General features: G+C 43.1%; 1 protein-coding gene across 1 annotated transcript in view; it reads right to left on the reverse strand.

Annotated features, from left to right (window-relative positions):
• Positions 1–22223, reverse strand: part of LANCL2 (LanC like 2) — a 26042-nt gene extending 3819 nt beyond the window's left edge. The window contains exons 1-7 of the mRNA XM_027908835.1: positions 21931–22223; positions 13257–13374; positions 10554–10761; positions 8102–8249; positions 7604–7750; positions 4379–4561; positions 1947–2123 (exon numbers count right to left, since the gene is read on the reverse strand). Of these exons, the coding sequence (XP_027764636.1) occupies positions 1947–2123; positions 4379–4561; positions 7604–7750; positions 8102–8249; positions 10554–10761; positions 13257–13374; positions 21931–22131 (1182 nt within the window). The 5' untranslated portion in view covers positions 22132–22223. The remainder of the gene's footprint in view (positions 1–1946; positions 2124–4378; positions 4562–7603; positions 7751–8101; positions 8250–10553; positions 10762–13256; positions 13375–21930) is intronic.
• Between the last annotated feature and the right edge of the window lie 380 nt (positions 22224–22603).

Genomic DNA, 22603 nt, shown 5'->3' on the forward strand with positions numbered 1-22603 from the left:
GGATTAATTTTTTTTTCTCTTGGTATGTGCATGTTTGTGAAAGTCTTCAGGAAACCCAGTTAAAAAAACTAAACACAAACATTGTGATCTACATTGTTACTGAGAACCGATGAAACATTTTTAGGCCTCTTTTGGGTATAAATCTTCAAACCAGGGTTTAGTTCTCCCATGTAACCTTGGCTTAAATGTGAGGAGTAAACATGTTTATGTCATGCTTCTAAGCTACAATCAGTTCTTGCAACATCCACATTTTATTGCATACTAGCCTTTCTTATTACTTCCAGCCTGGGAACTGCAACAGAAATTTAAAAAAATGTACCCTAGGCTACTGAAGCACAACCACCATTTCCAAGTTCACAGCTTCAGCACAACTCAGATCCAGTAAGCCACACTAGTAACTTTGTTTAATCAAAGGGAGGAAAGAAAACGGAAACAAAATATTATAGGAAGACATCTGCCATTACTTGTCACACAGACTGGGCATGCTTGCCCCCAGCACTGGCAATCACAATGCTGAGCAGCACAGGGCTCAGATACTTTCTGTTGCTTGGAGCCCAGGATGTCACAGCCCCTCTCTCCTCTTACAGACAGGCCAGATAGGTGCAGCTCAGCCTCCTGGGAGCCTGTCTGATAATGATGTGAGAGAAAAGCTGTGAGGATGAAAGTGTGAAGCACAACCCAGGGGGTCTCTTCTCTTCAAGCTCTTGTGGTTCATTTGTGAAAAGGTCTCATGGCTCCCGAGGGGTAACCAGGGATTCTTGACAAGACTCCTTCCCCTGGGCCTCAGGCATTTGGTGTGAAGAAACACCTCTGGGAGGGGAGCCATCTAATTCTCTCAGTTACATGCCTTTAGGTACCAACTTAACTGCATGTTTGCTTCCCTGCATGCTCTGGCTCAAAAAGAAAAGATTTCAAGAATGCTAGACAAGCAAATTCCTCTGCCTGTTTTAAGATTTCCCCTGCAAGGGCCTGACGGAATGCTGGAGATGCTAAACTGCAGAGTTGCTTCAAATAGGCTGCCACAGCTCCCTATATTGGGTACCTCCAGCAAACAGTCTTGGGGCACTGTGCTACAACTTTCTTGTCAAATAGATTTCAGGTACCTAACTGAGTCTCTTCCTTTTTTGCCTTTGAAACAGACATGCTTGCTTTACTCTGGCTTGCTGTGGGCAAACACCGAGGGCTCTCGTGGGCCAGAAATGCCATCAAATTTCAATTGCAATTCCTATAAAAAGGCCTCAGCTAAATAGTTATGTACACAATGTGAAACCTAATGTCAGTGAATTCAACTGAAAAAAAAAATCCAACAAAACAAACCAAAACCAATCTAAAGTCGAGGTGAGGAAACAGAGGCAGAGAAAACCTTCCCCTTTGGTGACTGCTAGCATAGTCAGAGATGATGACGGAACCTGGACAATTCCAGTGGAAAAATTCTGAGTGTGTCTTTCTCTGCAAGTTGTATTAATAAAAAAACTCAAATGAGCACTTTAATAACAGCAACTCAGAGCTCTGAAAGCCCCAAACAGGCACTAGTCTGAAAACAAATAATTACAAAAGACTACAGACAGTATTGCTTGAGGAGCCAGGGATGACAGTGGATATCTCAATGGAACAATTAGCATGACACAACATCAGTCTGTTATTATTCAGGCAGGCTAATTTTCAGACTCTTTATTTTCTTCTGAATACATGATTAATGCCTCCCTCTTACAGAACATTTGTGTGTTCTACTCTGAGTATTAAGACAGTGCTTGCCCCACATACACAGCTGAAGTGGTCCAGTCAAAGTGTGAGTTAAGGGGAGCAAATGACAGAGCCCTGCTGTCCCACCCAACCCCAAAGCCAGCCCCAGAACACAACTGCCTACTCCCACCACATTTCACCCTTGCACGGGCATTGTGATGTGAAAGGGAACAGTAATTTTGCTGGGAAGCTGCAGAGCTCACCTTGCAAGCTCGGTAGAGGTACTTTTTGTCCTGAGTTAGGTTATAGAGAGACAAGAAGGAGTAGCCATTGCCAGCAGTACCATGGCAGATCCCGTATCCTTTCCTCAATAAACCTCTCTGCCAGATGACATCGCTACACTCCATTGCATCTTTCAAGTATTTATCCTCTTTAAAAACCTGTGCAATAAAAACAGAGAACAAACAAACATAAATTGAAGTACTAAAGAAAACAAAAGGAAGCTGCACCTGAGAGGTGTTTCGCTGTGGTGTGGTGTTTTTTTCAGGTAAAATTTATTTTGAATGTTAATAATCCATTCCTCATAGACTTGCTTTTCTTACTAAGTTGTTTCTTCTTTCCCTTGCGTGGAAAAAGAAAGAACTTCCCAAGTTTTTGTTTCTCTGAAATCAGGACCCCAAAGGTAAAACTCAAGTTCAAGGCCTTTGGTTCTACAACCTATAATCTATTTGAAGGGTACATGGTCCTTTTTTCTTCATCCTCCATTCCTAAACCTGAATCTGAAAATACAGAAATGAAATTCCGCCGCCTCCGAGAAATGTAACACAGAACACTGGACATCAAGATCCAACCTGAAAGGGCTATGTCCTGGTCTTCCTGAGTAATTCTTCCTGGTTACTCATTGACTGCCTTAATCCCATGTCAAAAATGCACAAGAATATCTCCTCGCATAGCACAGGACTTTTTCCTCTGTCACAGTACAAGCAGGAACACTACACTGCCTTGATGAGTACTTCTGTTAGTATTAGTATGCACTCAGAAGCAGTAGCCAGTTTGAGTAAAAGACCAGTTTTGCAAAATTTATTGCGACTGAAGTGCATTTTGGACACAGAGAGCCCTTCCAGAAGGCAGCAAACAGGAGCAAGTAATTTAGCTGAACACTACCAGAATTCCACCTTTATAAAGCCACTTTTTTTGCTCACCTTTGCCTCAGTCATTCTACAGATCAACAAAACAAAGAAATGCACCCCCCTAAAAAAATCCAACAGAAAAACCACAACAAAACAAATGTGATGCACTACTGTAGACTTAGTCCTTTGGAGATGGCATCCCCAATCAAACTGTTTAATAAGGTAATAGAAGCAATTAAATGTAAGATTCTTAAATCCACAAGCTTGATAAAGAAGTCCCTCTCTCTGAAGAGGGTTTCTCAGCTACTTAACTGTAACATTGCAAATTAAGGCCTGGCAACACCATTTGATTTCCAGGACAAACACTGCTATCTGTTATTGCAAGTCCCTGTGCTTGGTATGAAAGTATAGCCAGCAAAACATACAGTTTTGTCTTTCACTGCTTCGAAAAGCAGAATGCAAAGAGTAAAAGAAAACCATCATATGCTCCATCACCTTAAAAAACGAAGAGGTAAAAAAAGAGACTGCTAAACAGAACTTGGTCTTACCCCTCCTACCTCCTGCAAAATGTTTTGTGCTGGGGAAAGCATCACACTGTAGAAGGAGTAAGGGAGGAAGCCTGCAGTGTTAAATCAATCTCCTACCATAGCCCAAAGAAAAAGCGACTGTGACTACTGCTACACGCAGCAACGCAGTAAGAGATTTACAGTTCACATTTCAAGTAGCAGCATGAGCAATTATTCTATAAACCAAGCCTGCTTTTCATCAGCCCACCCAGAGGCTGACCAGGGAGTCTGTCGAGGAGGGTTGTCAAAAGCAAGAATCAATTTGCATAAATTTAATTAAATGGCATACTTTCAAATGTCATGCAAATCAGAAACACACAAGACGAGAGAGGTAGCAAACCTAGTTAAGAATGGAGAAGGGCAAACAGTAGGCTTGTGGAAGCTCAGTGGTTATATTTATGCCCTAGAAGGGGCCTGGGATCTTTGCTCTGACATTAAGTTTTCAAGAGATATAGCTAAATAATGAAGAAATTTATGGAAGACATTCTTTGGCAAGTCACATGAACCTATACTTTTGAAAACCAACATAATTGTTAAAACTCTTGGGATGAAGATTCAAAGAATTTAGGTCAACGTTCTCACACCCATGACTATGACGCCAAATTGTTTAAATACACGGCCCTTTTCCAAAAAAGCCCAAAGTCTAGTAACCACTGGTGCCCTGAGAAGCAATTTCACCCAGTTGTTTTCTCTTCACAAACATACCAATGTAAATATTTTGAGATTTTTAGGTGCCTAGCCTAAGGGTCTAGTTTAAAAGACTACCTCTAAAAATACATTAAATTATTACAATCTAAGAGGCCTGCATACAGGTGTCTCTGTAAAAACAGAGGTCTCCCTCTCTATATATACATATATTAGACCATGGTGCTAATAACACCAAGGCTGTGGGTTTGATCCCTGCATGGGGCATTCACTCAAGAGTTGTACTTGATGATCCTTGTGGGTTCCCTCCAACTCGGAATATTCTGTGAAATCTGTGAACACAGAATGATTCACCTTATAAGCTTGCATGAGCATGTGGATGACTCCAGGGGCACCGTGGCACCAGTGGACCAGTCTGTCAGTCTCGTTGCTCAGCGATGACGGGTAATTCCCAGATCGGAATTTTTTATGACGCACGTAGTCGATGCTTGGCTTCACCAGCTCTGCCAGGGTCTCCTGGTCCACGTTTGCAATTGGCTAAAGAAAACATTAAAAAACCGATCACCAAACCCAAAAGCAGAAGCAGTTAACAAACTGTGTATCAGCACTTAATTCTACGATCTATTTTCAAGTATCCTATATATGTGCCCTTGATCCAAATACTGTGAATCACTTCATACAGATTTAATTAATGTCTGCTTATAATACCCTTGTGAAGAACATTTTTTATAGTTACTGCAGAGACAAAGAAATTGGGGCACCGAGTTGTTACCTGTCTTACTGGATGTGACACAGAAAGTCTATGGAAGAACTGGGAACAGAATATGGATTTCAAGACTCCCAGGCCTCTCTTTATACCTTATAACAGGGAGAACAATTACAGGAGAAAGATGGGTTTTATAGCTATGGTGCTAATAATACACAGTTGAAACAAAGCAGGTTACACATCTAGTCTTAAATGTTGTATTTCCCAACAAACAAAGTGTATATAGCAGCATATCTGGCAAAGATTTATGAAGGTTGAAGTTTTCCATCATAAACAAAACTCCTTGAAGCTAAAATGCAATAGCTACCTCACCAGGTACCTAAGCATGTTTGCATTACAATCTCATCCTTCAATTGCTCTTCTGATTTTCTATCTATTTTTTTTTTATTTAACTCACATACTTGCCAAATGGAGAATATATCCATCAACATGCATGCTCCTTGTAACTAAAGGTTTAGAAGCCAAGTAACTGTCTGCAGTTGTTCTTTGCTGGCATTCCCTCTACCAGCAGCCCATGGTACAGCACTTTAATAGTAGAGCGCTCTATTTTTACACAATCCACATGATTTCTGGACCTGTGAATTGTGGGAACAACCACAGACACTGAAGCCTACAGGAGCCTAATAACTGAGCATATTTTTTTAAATAATTTGTCTTTATTGCTGATTCAATGTGATCCAATTTCATTTTTTCCCCACCAGCCTCAATCCATTTGCATTCAACAGGTGAGCACAGTCCTACAATTGAAAGTCTGACAGCCAAATGAAGGAAAATTTTCAGTAGCTCTGTTTTGAGTAAGCTGGAGAAACCAAAAGCATCTACTTCACCTCAGCGAGGAAACCTTTGCCAGACTTCCATCTATCAGGTCCCTCAAGCAGATGACTCCATCTCTGCACTTTTCTGAATGGAACAATGATATGCAAACAGACATTTTTGCCTCAGTGTTAGTGAAAGGGAGTAGAGACTCCCTAGCAAGCACTTCAGAATTTCTCCTTTACCTCCTGGATGAGTTATTTAACACAGATAAGCTCTTATTCTTCCAGTAATCTTTGAGTAACTCCAGCAATACATATTTCCTCATATAGGTGTTGTACAGAAATTACAATCAGTGACCTTCACATCTTAGGTGCTATGTTAAACACCCTTTTTTAGTTATCAAATAACCACTCAACAAACCATCTCCTGAATTCTTTGCTGAAAATACAGCAAAATTCTCCTCATCTGGCGTGGGAGGGATGGGGAAAGGATGGAACTCTGATATGCCATCTTCTTCTGCAGTGGATGACTCAACTTTGGATGACTCACAATATTTAACATACAGTGAAAAGATGGTAATCTAATGCTGCATAAACAATGGCTTTCTGGTAATTCTTAAAAGCAGCAATTAAATGTAAAGGAAAAATAGTTATGATTTTCATATGCAGACACACTAGCTTCTGCTCTTATCAAAAAGCACTGTGCAATTATTTCTGCTATCATCCTTGAATAGTAAAGGAAGGATAGAGCCTTTAAAGAGTCTCCTTTAAAGGACTGGATGTTTCTCAGAAAATCTAGAAGGAAAAATGGAAGCCAGAAAGATGAGGGAGCCGGAAGGGGGTGGACAGCCTTGCTGAAGAAAGTGGTAGGTAAAGACAAGAGCACAGTAAATCAGAGCAGCCTGAGGCCCCAGTGTGATGGTTACTGCAGAAAATGTCTGTCCTGAGTTTAAGACATGGCCCCAGGTAGCAGAGCAGTAACTACTTCCACAGCAAAGTCAGCCGCTTTAACTGGAACAAGTGGTGGAAGTGGTGCGAGCTGATGTGAAACAGATGGGGAGAACTCACAGCATCTGCTCCAAGTGAGGAACGTTTGAGTAGTGGCAACACCAAATGCCAGCTCGGTCCCTTCTGCACTGAACGTGTGCACACAGCTCCAGGGTGCGAGGAGGTACAGTCCTTTCACTTACCCAGAAAGTCATTCTGTGGGCGCTGGTAAGGAAATGGACATTTACAAAGATGCACAAACTGGCAGCGCCTTTGAAAACCAGAAACACAAATTTTGCAGCTCTACGGCCATCTTCTATAATGAATCTTAAGGCTCGTTTTCCAGATCACAGAACAGAAATAAGAAAAACATAATAATCCTACTGGAGAATCGCAGGGCAGGGGGGAATTGATTTAAGCGTGAGAAAGAGGAGGTATACAGAGGAGAGGAATCACGACAAGAGGAAGAGAAGAGAAGAAGAGCAGGGGTCATAAATACACTAAGGAACATCAGACAAATCGTGTGAGAAATAAGGGAGATAAGAAAGAAGAAAAACATCTAAATAATAAAAGCCTTCTGAAGACTAATCTGTGATTAAGGACAGTCTTCAAAAGCATCAAGAAAATAGCGGGGAAAAAAAATCACTAGAGAAGAGGGGAAGGGCATGAAGGACTGGAGGCACCAGTGGTGCACTCATTTAAAAATAGCAAAAAAATTGAAGAGTGATGGATGGTAAGTGAATATTTAGCTGGTCTAACTGCAGGCACCAGAAGAAGTAATTACAAAGATGAGAGAAAGCACCTCACTGTCTCCACTGAGAACAAGAAACCAGATCCTGGAAAGCTGGTGCTCTGAACCACAACTCAAGAGTTAATTCACTCTAATGTGTGGATACCCTAGGCAGTTTTCTTCTGCTATCAAAGCCTGAGGCAGCACCTCTGCACAGCTCTGTGCTGTGAGACCCTGACCCAGCACAACACTGCACATGCATGAAAGCTGAAGAAAATATCCTCTGATGCAAAACAAGAAACCACTGCTGTTTCAACGCCGCCCACAGAAGATGCTCTTACCTGCATGAGCATGTAATAGATCCCAGCCACTCCATGGGCTGCTCCAACATACTGCTTCCTGTGCCACTGGTACAGCAGAGGGCAGCGGTCTGTTTTGCGCTCCTCCTTTGAAAAGTTTTTCCCCGATTCAATAATAGCATCTATCACCTAAAAAAAAACACACCTCATCTATCAGTCTCACTTACTCATTTAAACACTTCCACACTTCTGTCTTAAGGTTTCTTGTAACAATGTCTCATCCTCAAATGCTCCAAAACTAGTTACATATTAGATGTATTTCCATGGATGGAAGTGGACCCACCCACACTAGCCTGTGTCGGTCCTAGCTGGGCAGCAGGGAAAGGGGGAAGAGATTGGATGCACAGATGAGACTGGGTTCCCAGTTCTAGGTCCCTCTCCTCTCCAGCACCCCTCTCTTAATCCCTAGAATTATGCAAGGGAGTGATCCCAGTTCAACCTCACTGATGCTGTGATGCTGGAGAGAGAAAAGTATCGTACCTCTTTGATAACAGACTGTGGGACAGTGTCTGGACCAATTTCAGTATTCAGGTACAGCAAGGCATACAGGTAACCTGCTCTGCCATAAAGCAGCTCATCTGGAAGTTCAGCCTCTGTGCTTATGACTGTCCTTTGGAGTTGCAACAACCTGCATCAGACAAGGAAGTGGGGAAAGAGAGTATCTTGTGTAGAGACCATACAGGACAGTGCATTGCAGAAGCCATCAATCAAACCAGAAGCAGAAGGAGCCGTGAAGCCCTACCACTTCCCCTTCAGTCATCCCCAGGTTCAGCTGGCTGCCAGGGTTACACACAGGAGCTCTGCATGCCTGCCACCCCTGAGACAGGAAACTGAGCCAGAGCTAGGTCACTGTTAGGAAAATTGTCAGGTTTTTGTGCAGATAGAAACAGATGTATGAGTGCAGGGTAGGGGCTGGAGGAGGCTGGAGAGCCACTCCAACAAAGAAACCTCCTGGAGTCTCTGAGAATTTCACCCAAGGGAGGAACCCTTAGGTGTAGATGTGTAAGAGGGGAAAAAGCAAACACACAGAAACATCCCATACCACCATTCAGCACTCCCTCTAACAAGACAACACATTGTCTCAAACAGTTAGCACCCCAGTTTTGAAAAGGACACTACTATTATGCACTAGTGTTTTGCTTGCTTTTAGCAATGAAAAAAAACAACAAAAAAAAAACCATAAAAAATCCCACCAAAAAACCCACAACAAAAAACCAAACCAAGCCAAAACAAAAAAACCCAACCAAACAAAAAAACACCCTTGGGCTGGACATGACAACTCTCATTTTCTCCAAAGAGACTCTCTGCTAATACTCCACCAGTCTGCATTAGCACCGAGGTGGATCAGAGATCTGTTTTCCTGTCCACTCCCTCCCTGTCTCTTCCTATCTTTTGTGATTAAATTGGTAATTAGATGAAACCATGGCAATGACAACATTTTAAATTGTGGGAGGGGGAAAGACAATCTGAATTAAGACCAAATTCAATTCCCAGATCCCCCAGCCGCTATTTCTAGTCAGAAATGTTAGCATTAATGTCACACCAGAGCAAAACCACTGACCTCAATTGTGTGTTTATGCTGTCACTGCTTAATACCACAGAAAAGGCATTCACAAAAAAAAAAGGGGTTATATTATCATTCCTTTCTTGGAATTATGCTTTGGACTTAGAATTCAGTTCTTTTCTTCTAAACTGTCCACTGTTAAATTTTATTGTTGAAATCATACAACTGGACAGCTTGTAGTTAAAAGTGAAATCCTAGATTACATTTCAACATCTGCACTGCACCACTCAACTGGTGTCATATTTGTAAACAAAAAAGGAATAAAATACACAAATAATCAAACTAAACTCCTTTTTACTACTCCTCCTAAAAATTACTTTCCAAGGTGAGGTGAGACAAAGATTTATTGCTAATCTCATTTTGCTATACCCATGCTTCATACCTGACGACAAGACCGCTTTCCAAGCTGCATCCAAAATGACAAGCCCAAGTTTACTGCCAGTTCTAAAAGCAAAAAGCCCCAAACCTAACACTCATTTCAAAATTGAAATATCCGTTCAGGAACAGCAGCAGAGATTAATCACGGTAGGATTCTAGCTTAGAAAGAGACCAATTACATTTCCAAATATAAACCAGAATGGAGATGAGGACATAAGCCTAGTCACAAATTCTATCAGCCGAAGGTACATGGCTGGACAAACTAGCAGGTGGATTGCTGGGGCCGAATGCAAATCCCACAACGTTCCAGTGCTTCCGGCCCTTGCTGGGAAAACGATCAGCTCTGTACCAGCAAAGAACAGTCAGTTCTGTAATGAAGGTAGATCTAAATGGGATTGCTTGTTACATTTGTTACATTTAGAGAACTTCGAGAAGGTGCTGAAATTTTTTGAGGTAACCTTCATATGTTCTGACCTAATTAAAACCCTTGCCTTTACAAATTTGCCCTTGCATATACTTCCTCTTTATTAAATCTTTGTTACATATCAATTCAATGTAATGTGTTTCTGTCTGCTTGTTTCCAGGTCCCGCTGTGTACACGTTTTGTAATGGATCTAAAATTAAGACCTACTCTTTAGAGGAAGCATCACATACTGCACAAGCGCTACATATTGCTGATGACAAGCGTGTGGCTTTTGCTAAATGCCACTTCAATGTGACAAAATGAAAACGTGTGTGCACTACAGATACGCCCAGGACATCCTGTCCTAACAGTGATAGAGAGTTCGAGATAACCTGCTAAACATGAATCAAGTGTAAGCCAGCTTTGATAAAGATAAAGCCTATTTTGTATTCTTCTACTCAAAATGTATCATGGTAAAAGTGTCTCTGTTTTTTAATCCTGTCCTCTAAAACTCCACTTGCAGAAGTTACTGAAACAATGTTCTCTACAAACAAAGGGCATGGCTTTTTCCACCGTTAACCACTTACTTGGCAACACATTCTTTAGATTCACTGTCGTTTTTCAGTTTGTGGTAAACCACTGCACCCACTGCCAATGGCCCAGCATCACCACAGAGGAAAGTAACTCTTCTGCCGTTCAAATTGCGAAGGATTCTCTTCACATAATCAAGAGATCGCTGCAAATGGCTCTGGTTTTTCGTGACGCGGTACAGTTGCAGATAAAGGAGGGCGATACCTGAAACAACAACATGAAAAAGAGATAGTTTCACTTACATTTCCTTCTAAGCCTATCATATTCCCCTCTCTGGTGCCTCTGAAGCAGCTACTCAAATATGAACAGGTATTTGGGAAACAAAAACACATCAGTCAAGGGTCTTAGCTTACGGAATGTTAAGGCATCAGGTCATCTATTTTGATTAAATTTTGATCTGGATTGTAGCAAAAATAAAAAAAATTATCAGACTGAAGTCCAACGGTAGACTCACAATTAGCAGAAAAAGAAGAAAAATCATGACACAGGCCTCAATGCTTGGGAAAGAAATCACTGTAAGATTCAAAACCTTGAGCTAACAAGCATGTGTATGACTGGCTACTCTAATTGTACAATTCTCATCTATCATATATGCAAGAAGTGACTTCCCATTTGATTTTAAAATGATCTTTCCATGAGTCTTTGGATTCTACTTGCCACATTCTTTATAACCCTTAAAAGTATTTCGCAGGAAGACCATCAGCTTGTACAAGTCAAGCTGGTTTGTAAAAGCCAGAAGGCAAACAAGCGCTTGGAGAATGCCAGGAGGTTCTATCAAGCTTGACTCCATTAAACTCATTACATAGTTTTCCATTAAAAAACCCACAAAATCCTTAAAAATTGCAACAATGCAGACTGAAGAAAGTGAAACAAACCCATCTAGGTGGATGTCTATTGGCCAACTGCAAGCATGCATGTGCAGAAGTAAATCACCTCCAGACCACACTGTAACTCAAACCCATTTCAACCTTAGCCTCAGCTAAAGCCAAGTACACACAAGGCCCAAATAGCTCACACGGAGGAAACTGAGTAGTACAAGAACAACAGCACCACAGGAGTGCTGATACATTCTCAGATGTTCCCTGGACTGGTTCTGAACAAGTCTATCTAGATGAGTCCAAGAAGAAAGCTGCAGAGCTGGGGAGCCCAACTCAGTGTCACAGGAACTTGTGGGCAACTTACAAGGATTTGTGGAACCCTTTCTTGTGTTGCAAGAAATGTAGGCTTGATCAAAGGATGATCAGAAAAGGAGCCATGAAGTTTCAGTTCATCCAAATCTTCCTAGTGTTTCTTAGTGGAACACCTTTAAAATGGCTTCTCCTCTTGGCACACACAAAGGGTACTTGTATAAGCAAGATGGACACTTACATGGGTCCTACAATTGCCAACAGTACGTGTTCCCAGATTTTAAAGGTGTTTCACAAAGTACAAGCTGGTGCACGGGACTGCACTGCCCGTAAGATTTGCCTAGACTTGGTACATAAAAGCAGGGCAGCTGCTTCTACCTTCTGATTTGCAGACTAGCAAAATGCTGCAAAGAGCAAGTTTGGGGAGGAAGTGTTTTCAATATGTATTTTTTAAAGCCAGATAATTTAAACATTTTTATTCAGAACCATATCCACAGGAGCCCTGAACGAAGTTCACAGCTCGGAATAGATGTAGATAGCAATCCTTCTACAGGATGGAAAAACCCCACTCTCAGGAGGCGACGTTACTTGTTCATCTATATTCTTGCTTCAGCTAATGATGGCCGTGTTACTTTTGCCTTATGACTCATTTTCAGCATGCTCTGGCTTATCAGCCATAATTTCAGTTGTCAATCACAGTGTCAGAACACAGCTCCCCGGGAGCCGTTTCGTACTGTCAGAGCGAGAAAGCCCACCACTGGAGATCTTCTGCACTCACTTAGCAGCCACTCGCTTTCAGACCTCGAAATACATCTACCTTTTAAGCCTGAGTTGTCTAAAACTTCCCCACCCACCCACCCACAGCACCATCTGTACTGAACCATCAAGAAGAAAGCAAAGAAATTTTACCCTTTCACTGCCAGAATTAAGCCTAAGGATGGGCAAAGGCTGGAGAGCTTTTCCAAGCTACTCCCCCTCATGACATAAAGATAAAAGAATAGATCTCCTCAGGGCACATTTCAAACATGCTGTGCTAAAAGCGTAAGTATGCCTGAAGTGTGAGCTAGAAGAGCAGCTAGAAGAGAATAAGCCATTCATTCCAACAAAATCACACTTAAGAGGCCTAGATGGAAAAGCATTTTGGCAACTTGAAGAACAGTGGCCACATCAGACTTGAAAACCTAACTAATAATCAGTTGAACAGAAAATGGTGAAAAATAACTATTTTTAAACCCCCCCCAAAAAAAACAAACTTAAAGAAACAAGAGGTAAACTGAAAGAAAGAGCAGGAAAAGTGAGCAGCCCTAGAAAATCCACTCCTTCTGCAAGACAAAGATCTCCAGGCACAAAAGTAAATTATCGCAATGTAACTTTGTCTGCTGAAGTCAATGGAAGTCATTCATTCCAGACAGCAGTGACCAAGGGTCCAGAGTTAAACAAAAAACCAACTCACCAAATGCTCGTATCAGAGTGTTTCTGCCACTCCTGTGAGAACATTAGATTTTTCTCCTGTTAATAAACCCAATTACATCATTCAACAAATACACTTCAATCAAATCCTAGCTTTCTCACCAGTCCAGCCAGTATAGGCAGAGCAGTCATGTGGATCTGCCGTCTTCAGCCCTTCCTCCATTTGTTGCAGAAGGTCTTTAATTTTAGCCTGGATCCGTTTAGAGAACCGAGCATTGACCTGAAAACAGGAGACAGGGAATGAGTCAAAAAAGGAATTTAAACTGCTTCACTTTCTTGTTTGAGGAAAAAAAACCCAAAAAACAACCAAACCCCAAACCAATGAACCAAAAAAAGAACTAGGGAATAAATACCCTACATACAGTAATCAGTAACATCAAGGTGGTTCACCTTAAGCATATCCCACAGAAATGCACTCTGACTACATATTAGAGTAAGTTACTAGGATCTACATTAGACAAAAATTATCAGGGGAGGCTTTAAAGTCACACAAAGAGCAGCTATGGACACTGTGACAGTATGCAATTCTACTCTGCCTCTTATCTCAGGCCCTTAATACAGTAAAGAAAGCTTCTTTGAACTGAGTAAAGGTGAATAGAAGCAAACAGAAGACAACCATCTGCTGCCACTCCATGGGACAGTACTCCATTCAGGGTCCTGGTACCAAGACCACATTATGGACAAACACAGCACAAGCCCTGTGTGTTATAGGTGCTTGCTCTCATCTCAAGGTGCCTGCACATCCTTTGTGGCACGACAAAGGGGGAAATAGCTAAAGGAAAATAAATGCTCATACTCGAGACAATCAAGTCGAACTCAAGCCATCATTTTTAATGATGTGCTCAACCACATAATCTATGATGTAGACACATTTTCTTCTTAAATACAACTTTTTTTGATGTCACAGTTTGTGACCGCCACACAGAAGTCGAGTTGCCTAAATGTCCTTCCTCCTACTTCTTGCTGTCTTTCCTATCCAAAACCATATTGGGACCGACATGCTTTATCACGAGGAGGTTGTTCAACGCAGTGATGTGTTAATGCACAGCTACAAAAGAGCTAAACACAAAGAGGGTGAGTAAAATCAGCTCAGCAGTTTTAGCTCATGTGTGAAGTGCGCTGCTTGCTTTTAATTTTGACCAAGAAAAGTTTATATAGATGATACACATGCAATATAATAGAGAGATACTTTACTCTCGCCAACATTTCTCTCTCATGATGCATACTTCAGGGGAAGATAAGCAATGGATTACTCCTTTAAGCCTATGGTAAATGGAAATAGTTAATTAACTTGAATCTACTGTCCTATTAACTTCCATGAGAAAGAGTATTCATGAAGTCCCTTCACAGGACAACTCTACATTTGAGTGGGCACACCAGGGACAGCGATCAAACCTGTTTGGGAGTTTTTTCAGTTAGGTTTGGGTTTTTTTTAAAATTTAACTGTATGACCTGTTGATCAGCTTTACCTATTAACACATTTATTAAAAACTACTTTATAGATTAAAATAGAGCCTAAGGGGTAGTTTTACTTATAGCTACTGTTTCCTGAACAGTGTTTGATCTCCTTCCACCTCTTGCTTCTCTAGCCTGCTCCCATGCAGCAGCTGGAACAAATCAGATTGGAGAAGACTTTGATGTTAAACACATCTACGTTTATAATTTTTCCACTGGAGAAAGAGAAAATAGCTCACTAGTAAGGTAAGCTCATGCTTGATTGCAACAGATCCCAAAAGTGAAGGGTTCAGATAAATGAGAGGTCCTGGATGCCACCATACAATTGATTACTCAGAATGTACCACATTTTGTAAATCTATTAAGAGCAGAACTTCAAATAAAAATCAGTGATTTCAAACAACCATCCAACAGATTCAGAGACCAGAAGGAAAATAGGAATTGCACAAGGCTTCTGACACAGCAGAAGTCTCCAGGGTCAATGGTTCAAATCCATTTTATGGTGGTAAAATAGGAAGGGAGAAGGAAACTTTGCTATCTCACACTGCACACATACCACCCTAGAAACAAGCTAGAGACCCCTTTAACCTTCTCCAATAACCCTGGAAATAGCAACCAACCACAGTAGGCATCTGAGGCCGTTTACTCTTCTTCATTCTTAATATGGCGTGAAGCACTGTTTTGTTAGGAAACTGTACCACACACACACACAACACTCCCACACCCACACTCTTGACTAGTTCAGTGAAGCCTCAACACAAAGCAAAACCTTTCCCAAGGGCAGGGCTTCTCTCCTTCAAAAGACAGTTATGCCAATGCCAAGGCATATGGTGAAACAGCATGAGGATATTCATGCGGATGCATCGAGTGCTCAGCTTATCTGACAAGGGCAAACTAAGGCTTCAGACTCCCTGTTTATTTACCTACTGCACATCACAAGCAGGCCGGTTATCTTTTTGTTCTGACAATATACCTGCTGTTACCAAATCAGCATATTTTATATTTAACACCAGATTAAATTGCTTAGAGGCAGGAGGGGAGTACTAGGACATCACGATGCCTGGGTTCTGCTTTGAAACCGCAGTCCCATACAAATAATTTAGCTCAGGTTGGCATATCCCCCCCCTAAGATGGGAACTGTACCAACAGCTTGGAAAAACACAGATGAAGGATATTTTTATTATTATCATAATTATCTGTCATCCCAAACAAAGCTATTCCCAAGCTTATGTCAGTGTAAAAAAGTTTTAAGTGACAACAAAGTTTTCCCCAGTTATCTACCCCTCCACCACTGCCTCTTTTTTTTTTTTGGTTGCTCTGAAGCTTTGACAACCAAGCACTGTCACTGTTTGTCTCATAAGTATCAACAGATGCTTACATGGACTAAAATAAATTAATTACCCAAAGAATTGAACGTTGAAAGGCGGCTTTAGAAACTTTATAAACAGGACACATAACGTGGTGCTGAGTTTTCTTTCAGACAAAGTGCATTTCACAGAGAAGAAAATACAGCTCAAGTTGGCACTGCAGCAAGAACTCATCCAAAACCCAAACTTGCATAAAGGACATGACATACATTGGCGAGGAAGACCAGGGTAGGGGACAGCTCACAGTTCTACTGAAACAAGAAATCCTGGCCGCACTGAAATCATTGGGAACTCTGCCAGTGGCAGTAAGGGAGCCAGGTTTCACACCCATGCACTGGAGCACGGGTTTAGTGAAGCAGGGCCAAGTGTCATGCGCATCTCCACAGAGCTCCTGGAAAAGCACACCAGAAGGGATGGCAGTAGGATCCCACATGCAGAATCCAGCAAGGTCTGCTGGGAGGTGACCCGTCTTTATGAACAAAAAAACCAAGTTCTACTTTATTTTTACCTAAATCAAAAGACTCTTACAGCTCCAAGAGCAGCTTTTTCTTCTTCTCTGAAAATACCAGACACTACGAAACCTCATCACCCATCCTTTGAAACAAACACAGTTCTCTGCTACTCCTCAGATAGGTCCTTCCAGAAACAATTGCCATGTTTAATAAAATGCTTTGCAAATGCTTTGAAACACTGCTGTCTGTAGAACACACTGCACTGTCTTTCAGTGATCCAGCACTTAGTACCATCCATGTGACAGCGGGGGGAAAAAAAAAAAATGGAAAAAAAAAAAGGGGAGAGAGGGAAAGAGAGAGAAATCAATAGCTGTAGGCAAACTACTACACTGCTAAAAATGTCAGCTTAGGATAAGCTTTAAAAGCAGTCATCACACCCTATCTCAGAGCAGATAAGGGCGTGAAAAAAAAATCATTAAAAGGCAAACCATTCAAGTTACAAAAAAAATTGTTTAAAGCGTGGAAGAAATGAGGAGAGACTGTGCTTCTAATGCATTTCTGTGAAAAAGGAGCTATTTGTCTCGCTTGTGATAAGATGGTAAAACCCCCAAAGCTTGAAGATTTAGATCATCATAAAGAGTCATCAAAAAGCTTCACATTACTGGTAACGAAAATAAACATGATTAACAGATACCGAGGAACATTATCCTATGTTTTGGAAAATGGAAGCTGATAAAGAAAAAGAGCAATACTGAAAATCACCGGTCCTCCAGGTAGCCCAACACCACTGTGCTACTTCTCGAAAGCTGAGAAAATAAAAGTCTGTTGTATGATTTAAAGTCACTCACTACACAGAAGTCTCTGGCCTAGCTGTGACGTTTTTAGTTGGTCCTCAAGTTGCAAAAAAAGCTGAAACCTCTACCAACGCTGTCTAAATTATCTTGAAGCGCTGAGAACAGACGTATTGCACATATTGTGCTTGACAGCAGATCAGTGCAGATAATGAAAATAAAATTTATTTTCACCAAAAAACAAGCACCTGTTGTTGCACTTGCCACACAATCAGCTAGAGTAACATCTCCCAAACATGGACGCCTGCAAGATAAAGCTGTAAACTGACAAAGAGCGGATGGATGCGAGACAATTGAATTGGAACTTGGGTACTGAATTTTAAAAGTATTTTCATTCAGAACTCGTTGACTAAAATCAAACAGTGGTTAATATGCAGTTTAATCGCTGTCCTGAATAGTAGGAGAGGCTTTCAATAAAGACCCTCAGAAAAGCATTAAGCGGCATTCAGTGCTGATCTGCACAGTAGGGAGGAAGCAGCAGTTCTCCCTCCCAGGTTGGCACACTAGCTGCCATGAAGCTAGTAAGGGACAATGAAGTACAACACACTGATTTGCTGACTTAATTGTGACCAAGATTCAAAAACAGCAAAACAAACTTCCCCTCAAAAGAAACACGGACAGTACACAGCAAATCAAGGGCGTTTCAGAATCCTCTGTCAAAATAGAACACATCTAAGATGCAGTGCCAGAAAACGGCCAAAAAAAGTGTCAGTCTCAAGAAATGCAGCTACCCCTGCCTCACATCTCTGGCAAAAAAAATGGGAAGAAATATTTACTGGCTCTAGAGTTTCAATTTTGCCTCCAGTGCAATGAGCTGTGTAATTCCCACCAGTGCAAGTTGTCACTGAGGAGTCAGTTCAAGAACAGAGAGAACTTGTTGCTCCCAGTGAGACAACTAAAATGCCCGGTGAGATAAAAATTACAAGAAAATACCAAAGGGAGAAAAGCAAGGCAATGACAACAGAACTTTTAACATATTTTAAAATTATATTTTAAAGGAGAAGGAAGACTGAAAGCCACATAAAGGAATTATCAGAAATAACAGAAGATCGAGAAAGCTACTAAATCACCCAAATTATAATCTAAGTGATGCTTTTTTTGCACACACACAAAACCCACATCAGGTTGCCCAGGCTCCCACCTTCCCCTGCCTGAACAGATTAATATCAGCCTGCCTCAGTTCCCAAGTCACTGGCCCACAGTCAGTGTGAAGGAAGATCCCAAATCACACTTGACTATACTACGAATGTAGCCACAGAGCTGTGGTGGCTCCAGGGACGGCGGACAATCTGAGGGTGATATAGGTTGGTCACTCACAGACACAGGTCCTTGAACAAGTCATTCCCATCTCTCTTCTGCAAGCTCTCCACCCTTCCCCAGAAATTTATTAAAGCTTTGTAGCTCTCTATCACATTAGGGAACTAAGAACTGGGGAATATTTCTTTGTTCTGAGTCTATAGCTGTCTACTCATTTCTCTGCCTCCCCTGACCATTTAGATTTCCATTTTGAAAACTTCTGGACAATTCTGAGATGATACCTATAGGTATTTTTTAGTCTAAGGGACCACGATGGAACCCACATCAAAAGGAAAAGGGCTACGGGATATATATTTAATTGAAAGATTCATCATTTATTAAACAAAGATCTACATTTAAAGTTACGTTTCTTCTTAATCTAGAATTAAAGCTGTCTGGTGAATTCAGCATTCTCAGACAAGTTCCAGGAACAATTCAAGTCCCTGATATTTTAATGGTGAAGAAATCTAGTTAGGAAAACAGTGAATTTCAACTACATGAGCAGAGCCCACACAAGTAACTGCAGTGTTTACTGTGACTGTTTATAAGAAAGCAAATCAGCAGCCTCAGATTTTGTTTTCTCTTCTCCTGCTCCCATATCTTCAAGCTTCCTGAACTGTACCTTATGCATACAAACACATACTTTCATATGCAGCACTTTGTCCCAATTGTCTCACATTTCAGACAATACCTGAAGAGCTTCTTGTCCTTTCATCAACCGGATGAATTTTAGATGGCAATCATGACAGCATAAGAAATCAAATGGAGGGATTAATAATGCATTGCCTTCCATGACAACGGCAGAGCTATGCACACCTCAGGCTGTCATTACATGAGTCACTCAGCGCTCACCGCTCAACTCAGCAGCAGATGGGAGGGAGAAACTATGCAGTTCACTGAGGGCTTCTGAAAGTTGCTCTCATTTTTAGGAAACTTGTGCTCTTGTGTACAGCAATTTACAGAACAGACTTCCTAGCCTATGTAAAGTTCTTTTGTCTTCACTGGGGTTTTAGGCAGGCAAAGACAATTCTCTGAAGGAATGGGAGCCTATTAAATGCAAAAATAAAATACTGAACCACAAATCAGAAATCATAAACAACAACAACAACAACAGCAGCAGCACCCCAAAGTACCCATCACGAAGTCTCATAAAAATACTATGAGTAACAACACGCAAATCCTGCAAAGAATATAAATACACATAAATATACTCACAGCTATATTCTAGTCCAGAAATATGTAAGATGATTCCTCAGATTTTATAGATGCAAAACCAAAAGAAAATGCACACTCACATCTGCCTTCTCCTATGAGATGCACAGAGTTGAAAGAACTCAAAAGACCACTGAGAGTTGTGATAGTTACATGGTTTTAAGACAGCACATAAGATTTTTTTTTTTCCAGAGGAGTTTCATTCTTCTGAATGCAACAAGGCCCAGACACCATCTTTTATCAAATTACACAGTTACTCAGGTGATCTAACATGCTTTCTGAACACACCTGCATAAATAGCTGCTGACTGCCACATGGTACGTCACAGGAATGTCATCCACCATTGATGCTGGGAAAAAAACATCTGCACCCACTGTAATACAGCATACTCACCTACAAAATAATTTTTAAGGATGTTCACCTTCTCTGATATCTCACTATTCTTCTAAGTATCTCACTTTAGAAAGCTGTAGTCAATCCAAAGCAGCAGTAAATGAAGGCTTATTTTCTCTTTTAAAATATGGACATGAAGTGTGATCTGAAGCAGGTACTTAAGAACGATGACTGGCCTACAGAAGGCCTTAGAAGAAAGTTCTGGGCATGTTTTTTACCAATTTAACAACAATATATACCTATAACTGTTTTGCTGTCTCCTCTCTGCCTTCATACCTGAACTTACCTTGGATGATTTTTATATACTAAGCCAGTCACAGTTCTTTTCCACAAAAAAAAAATAGGTTTACCAACACTGAGTATGCTACCAGGGAATTTTGTAAAAACAAAGCAAATTTTACTTCTGAAACTACTCTTGCTTTTTAAACCTTCTCAAATGCTCTGCTTTTGGCAGCTGCAATTAGCTGCAGCAGTAAGACACTGAACCCCTAAAGTATTCTCTTTTGTGCACTCTGCTTAGCCACATACAACTTCATAAACCTCTGTTAGAACAACTTAGTGAAACCTTTCATTGCATCGGACAGATGGTGAGGTGATGCTGTTCTGCTGATACTTATGATGCTTAGAGAGAAAGCCCCACTCACTGTTCAGCACCACGACCTACCACCCTATCAGTAAGTTAAGCTGATTCCTTATTTCCACAAGCAGAAAAATACAGAGCTGATATTAATGCCTCTCCTTTATTCACCCCACCATACAGTCACAGTAAGCTAGGAAGTTAGCTTCCCACCCCTGGTGCATTTGTGCCTCTAGCAATGTCACCATGCAGTGTTTCACATACAAAAGATGACAAAGCACAGTATCAAAGGATGAGGCTGCTCAGTGGCTAAAATGACAGCAGGTCTATATTCTGGTATTCCTTTTGCAGCTTAAGCCAGCCGGCTGGCAGCTTCTGGACTTGAAACCTAAGGCACTCATAGTTCCCCAAAGCAGCAGCATGTGGTGTCAAGAAGATAAGCAGAGCTGGAGGACTGCAAACACTAGGTGACCAGTGCCTCTAGACAGACCTTCTGCGGGCATGAACCGACTGCCAGGTGCCTATCATGGTGTTCCTGAAGCTACAGACAGTGTGTATGTCAGTAAACACGTGCCTGGCAGAGGACAGTCCACCATCACCCAACGCCTGAGTGTCACTGCCAGCTGAGAAGAAACTTTCCTTTCCCAGATGGGCGCTCATCTTTTCCCTCCCCTATGCGCTTTCGTTGGTGGAACTCGGGCTACTTGTGCTGGCGACAGAACAAGCCCAACTTGGTAAGCGCAGCTATAGCTGTCCTGCTACACAGCTGTTCTGTTATCTACAGATCGGGCTCCGCGTTCACTCCCGTTCCGGGGCAAAACAAACGGCTCGAACAACAGTCTCTCCCTCCGGCTGCGAGCCCTGCGGCCGGACTGCGCTCCGGCTCCTTCCCTCAGCTCACCCCTCGGGTCCCTCCCCTCGGGCGCCCCCGAAGCCGCCACCCGTTCCTGTGGACCCGCCCCGCGCTCGGCGGGCGGGCAGGGGCGGCGGAGGAGGCCGCGGGCACCCCCAGGGGCAGCGCCCCAACCCTGCCGGGCCCGAGACCCGCCGGGGGCCGCCCCGGGGCAGCGCCCATGGCCACCCGCACCCGGGGCCGCCGCTCCGCCGGGAGGGAGCGCCCCGCGGGCCAGGCCGGGGCCGGGACGCGCCGCCTGCCCGCCGGCCGGGACTCACCTTCCCATCGGCGCCGAACGGCAGGGAGTCCTCCTCCGCCGGGGGCTGCAGCGCCCTGTCCCGGTGGGCGTCCGCCGCGCTGGGGGCTGCCGCGGCTCCGTGGGGCTGGTAGTCGGGGTAGGGGTTGGCAAAAGCCCGCTCCTCCATCTCCGCCTCGCCGCCCAGCTGCAGCTTCAGTCTCTTGGACATGCTCTCTCCCATCTCAGCCGGCCCCCCCGGCCCGCCTCCCCGCACGGCGAGCCGGCTGGGACACACTCCGCTCTGCGGAGCGGCGGCTTTGCAGCAACGCGAGCGCCGCGGCCGCCCCCGGCTACAGCTGCCCCTGGCTGCGGCCGCCGCCCGGCGGGGTCCGGCGCTGGCTCAGGGAGGGCGGCAGTGGGCCCATGGGGGCCGCCCCGGGGCAGAGGCGCCGCCGGCCCCGGCCCCGAGCCACCGAAGCCCAACTTGGGAAGGCCAAAGGGGGAAGCTGCGATGCCGCGGCTCTGCTCGGCGTCCCCGTCAGCCAGGGCGGGGGAGCGGCGAGCGCGGCGGCATCACAGCCTGTACAGGGGCAGAGCGCGGCCGGGGCCGCGGCCGGGCCCCCCCGCGGGGAGAGGCAGCCCGCCCGCCCGCGCAGGCTGGGTGGCACCGCTGCAGAGCTCGCCCCAGCGCCTCATCCTCCCCCGCCGGGGCG

The sequence above is a fragment of the Empidonax traillii genome, unplaced genomic scaffold, assembly GCF_003031625.1.
Source record: "Empidonax traillii isolate 1590-97213 ecotype Southwest subspecies unplaced genomic scaffold, ASM303162v1 scaffold1860:size54657, whole genome shotgun sequence".
Taxonomy (NCBI): Eukaryota; Metazoa; Chordata; class Aves; order Passeriformes; family Tyrannidae; genus Empidonax; species Empidonax traillii.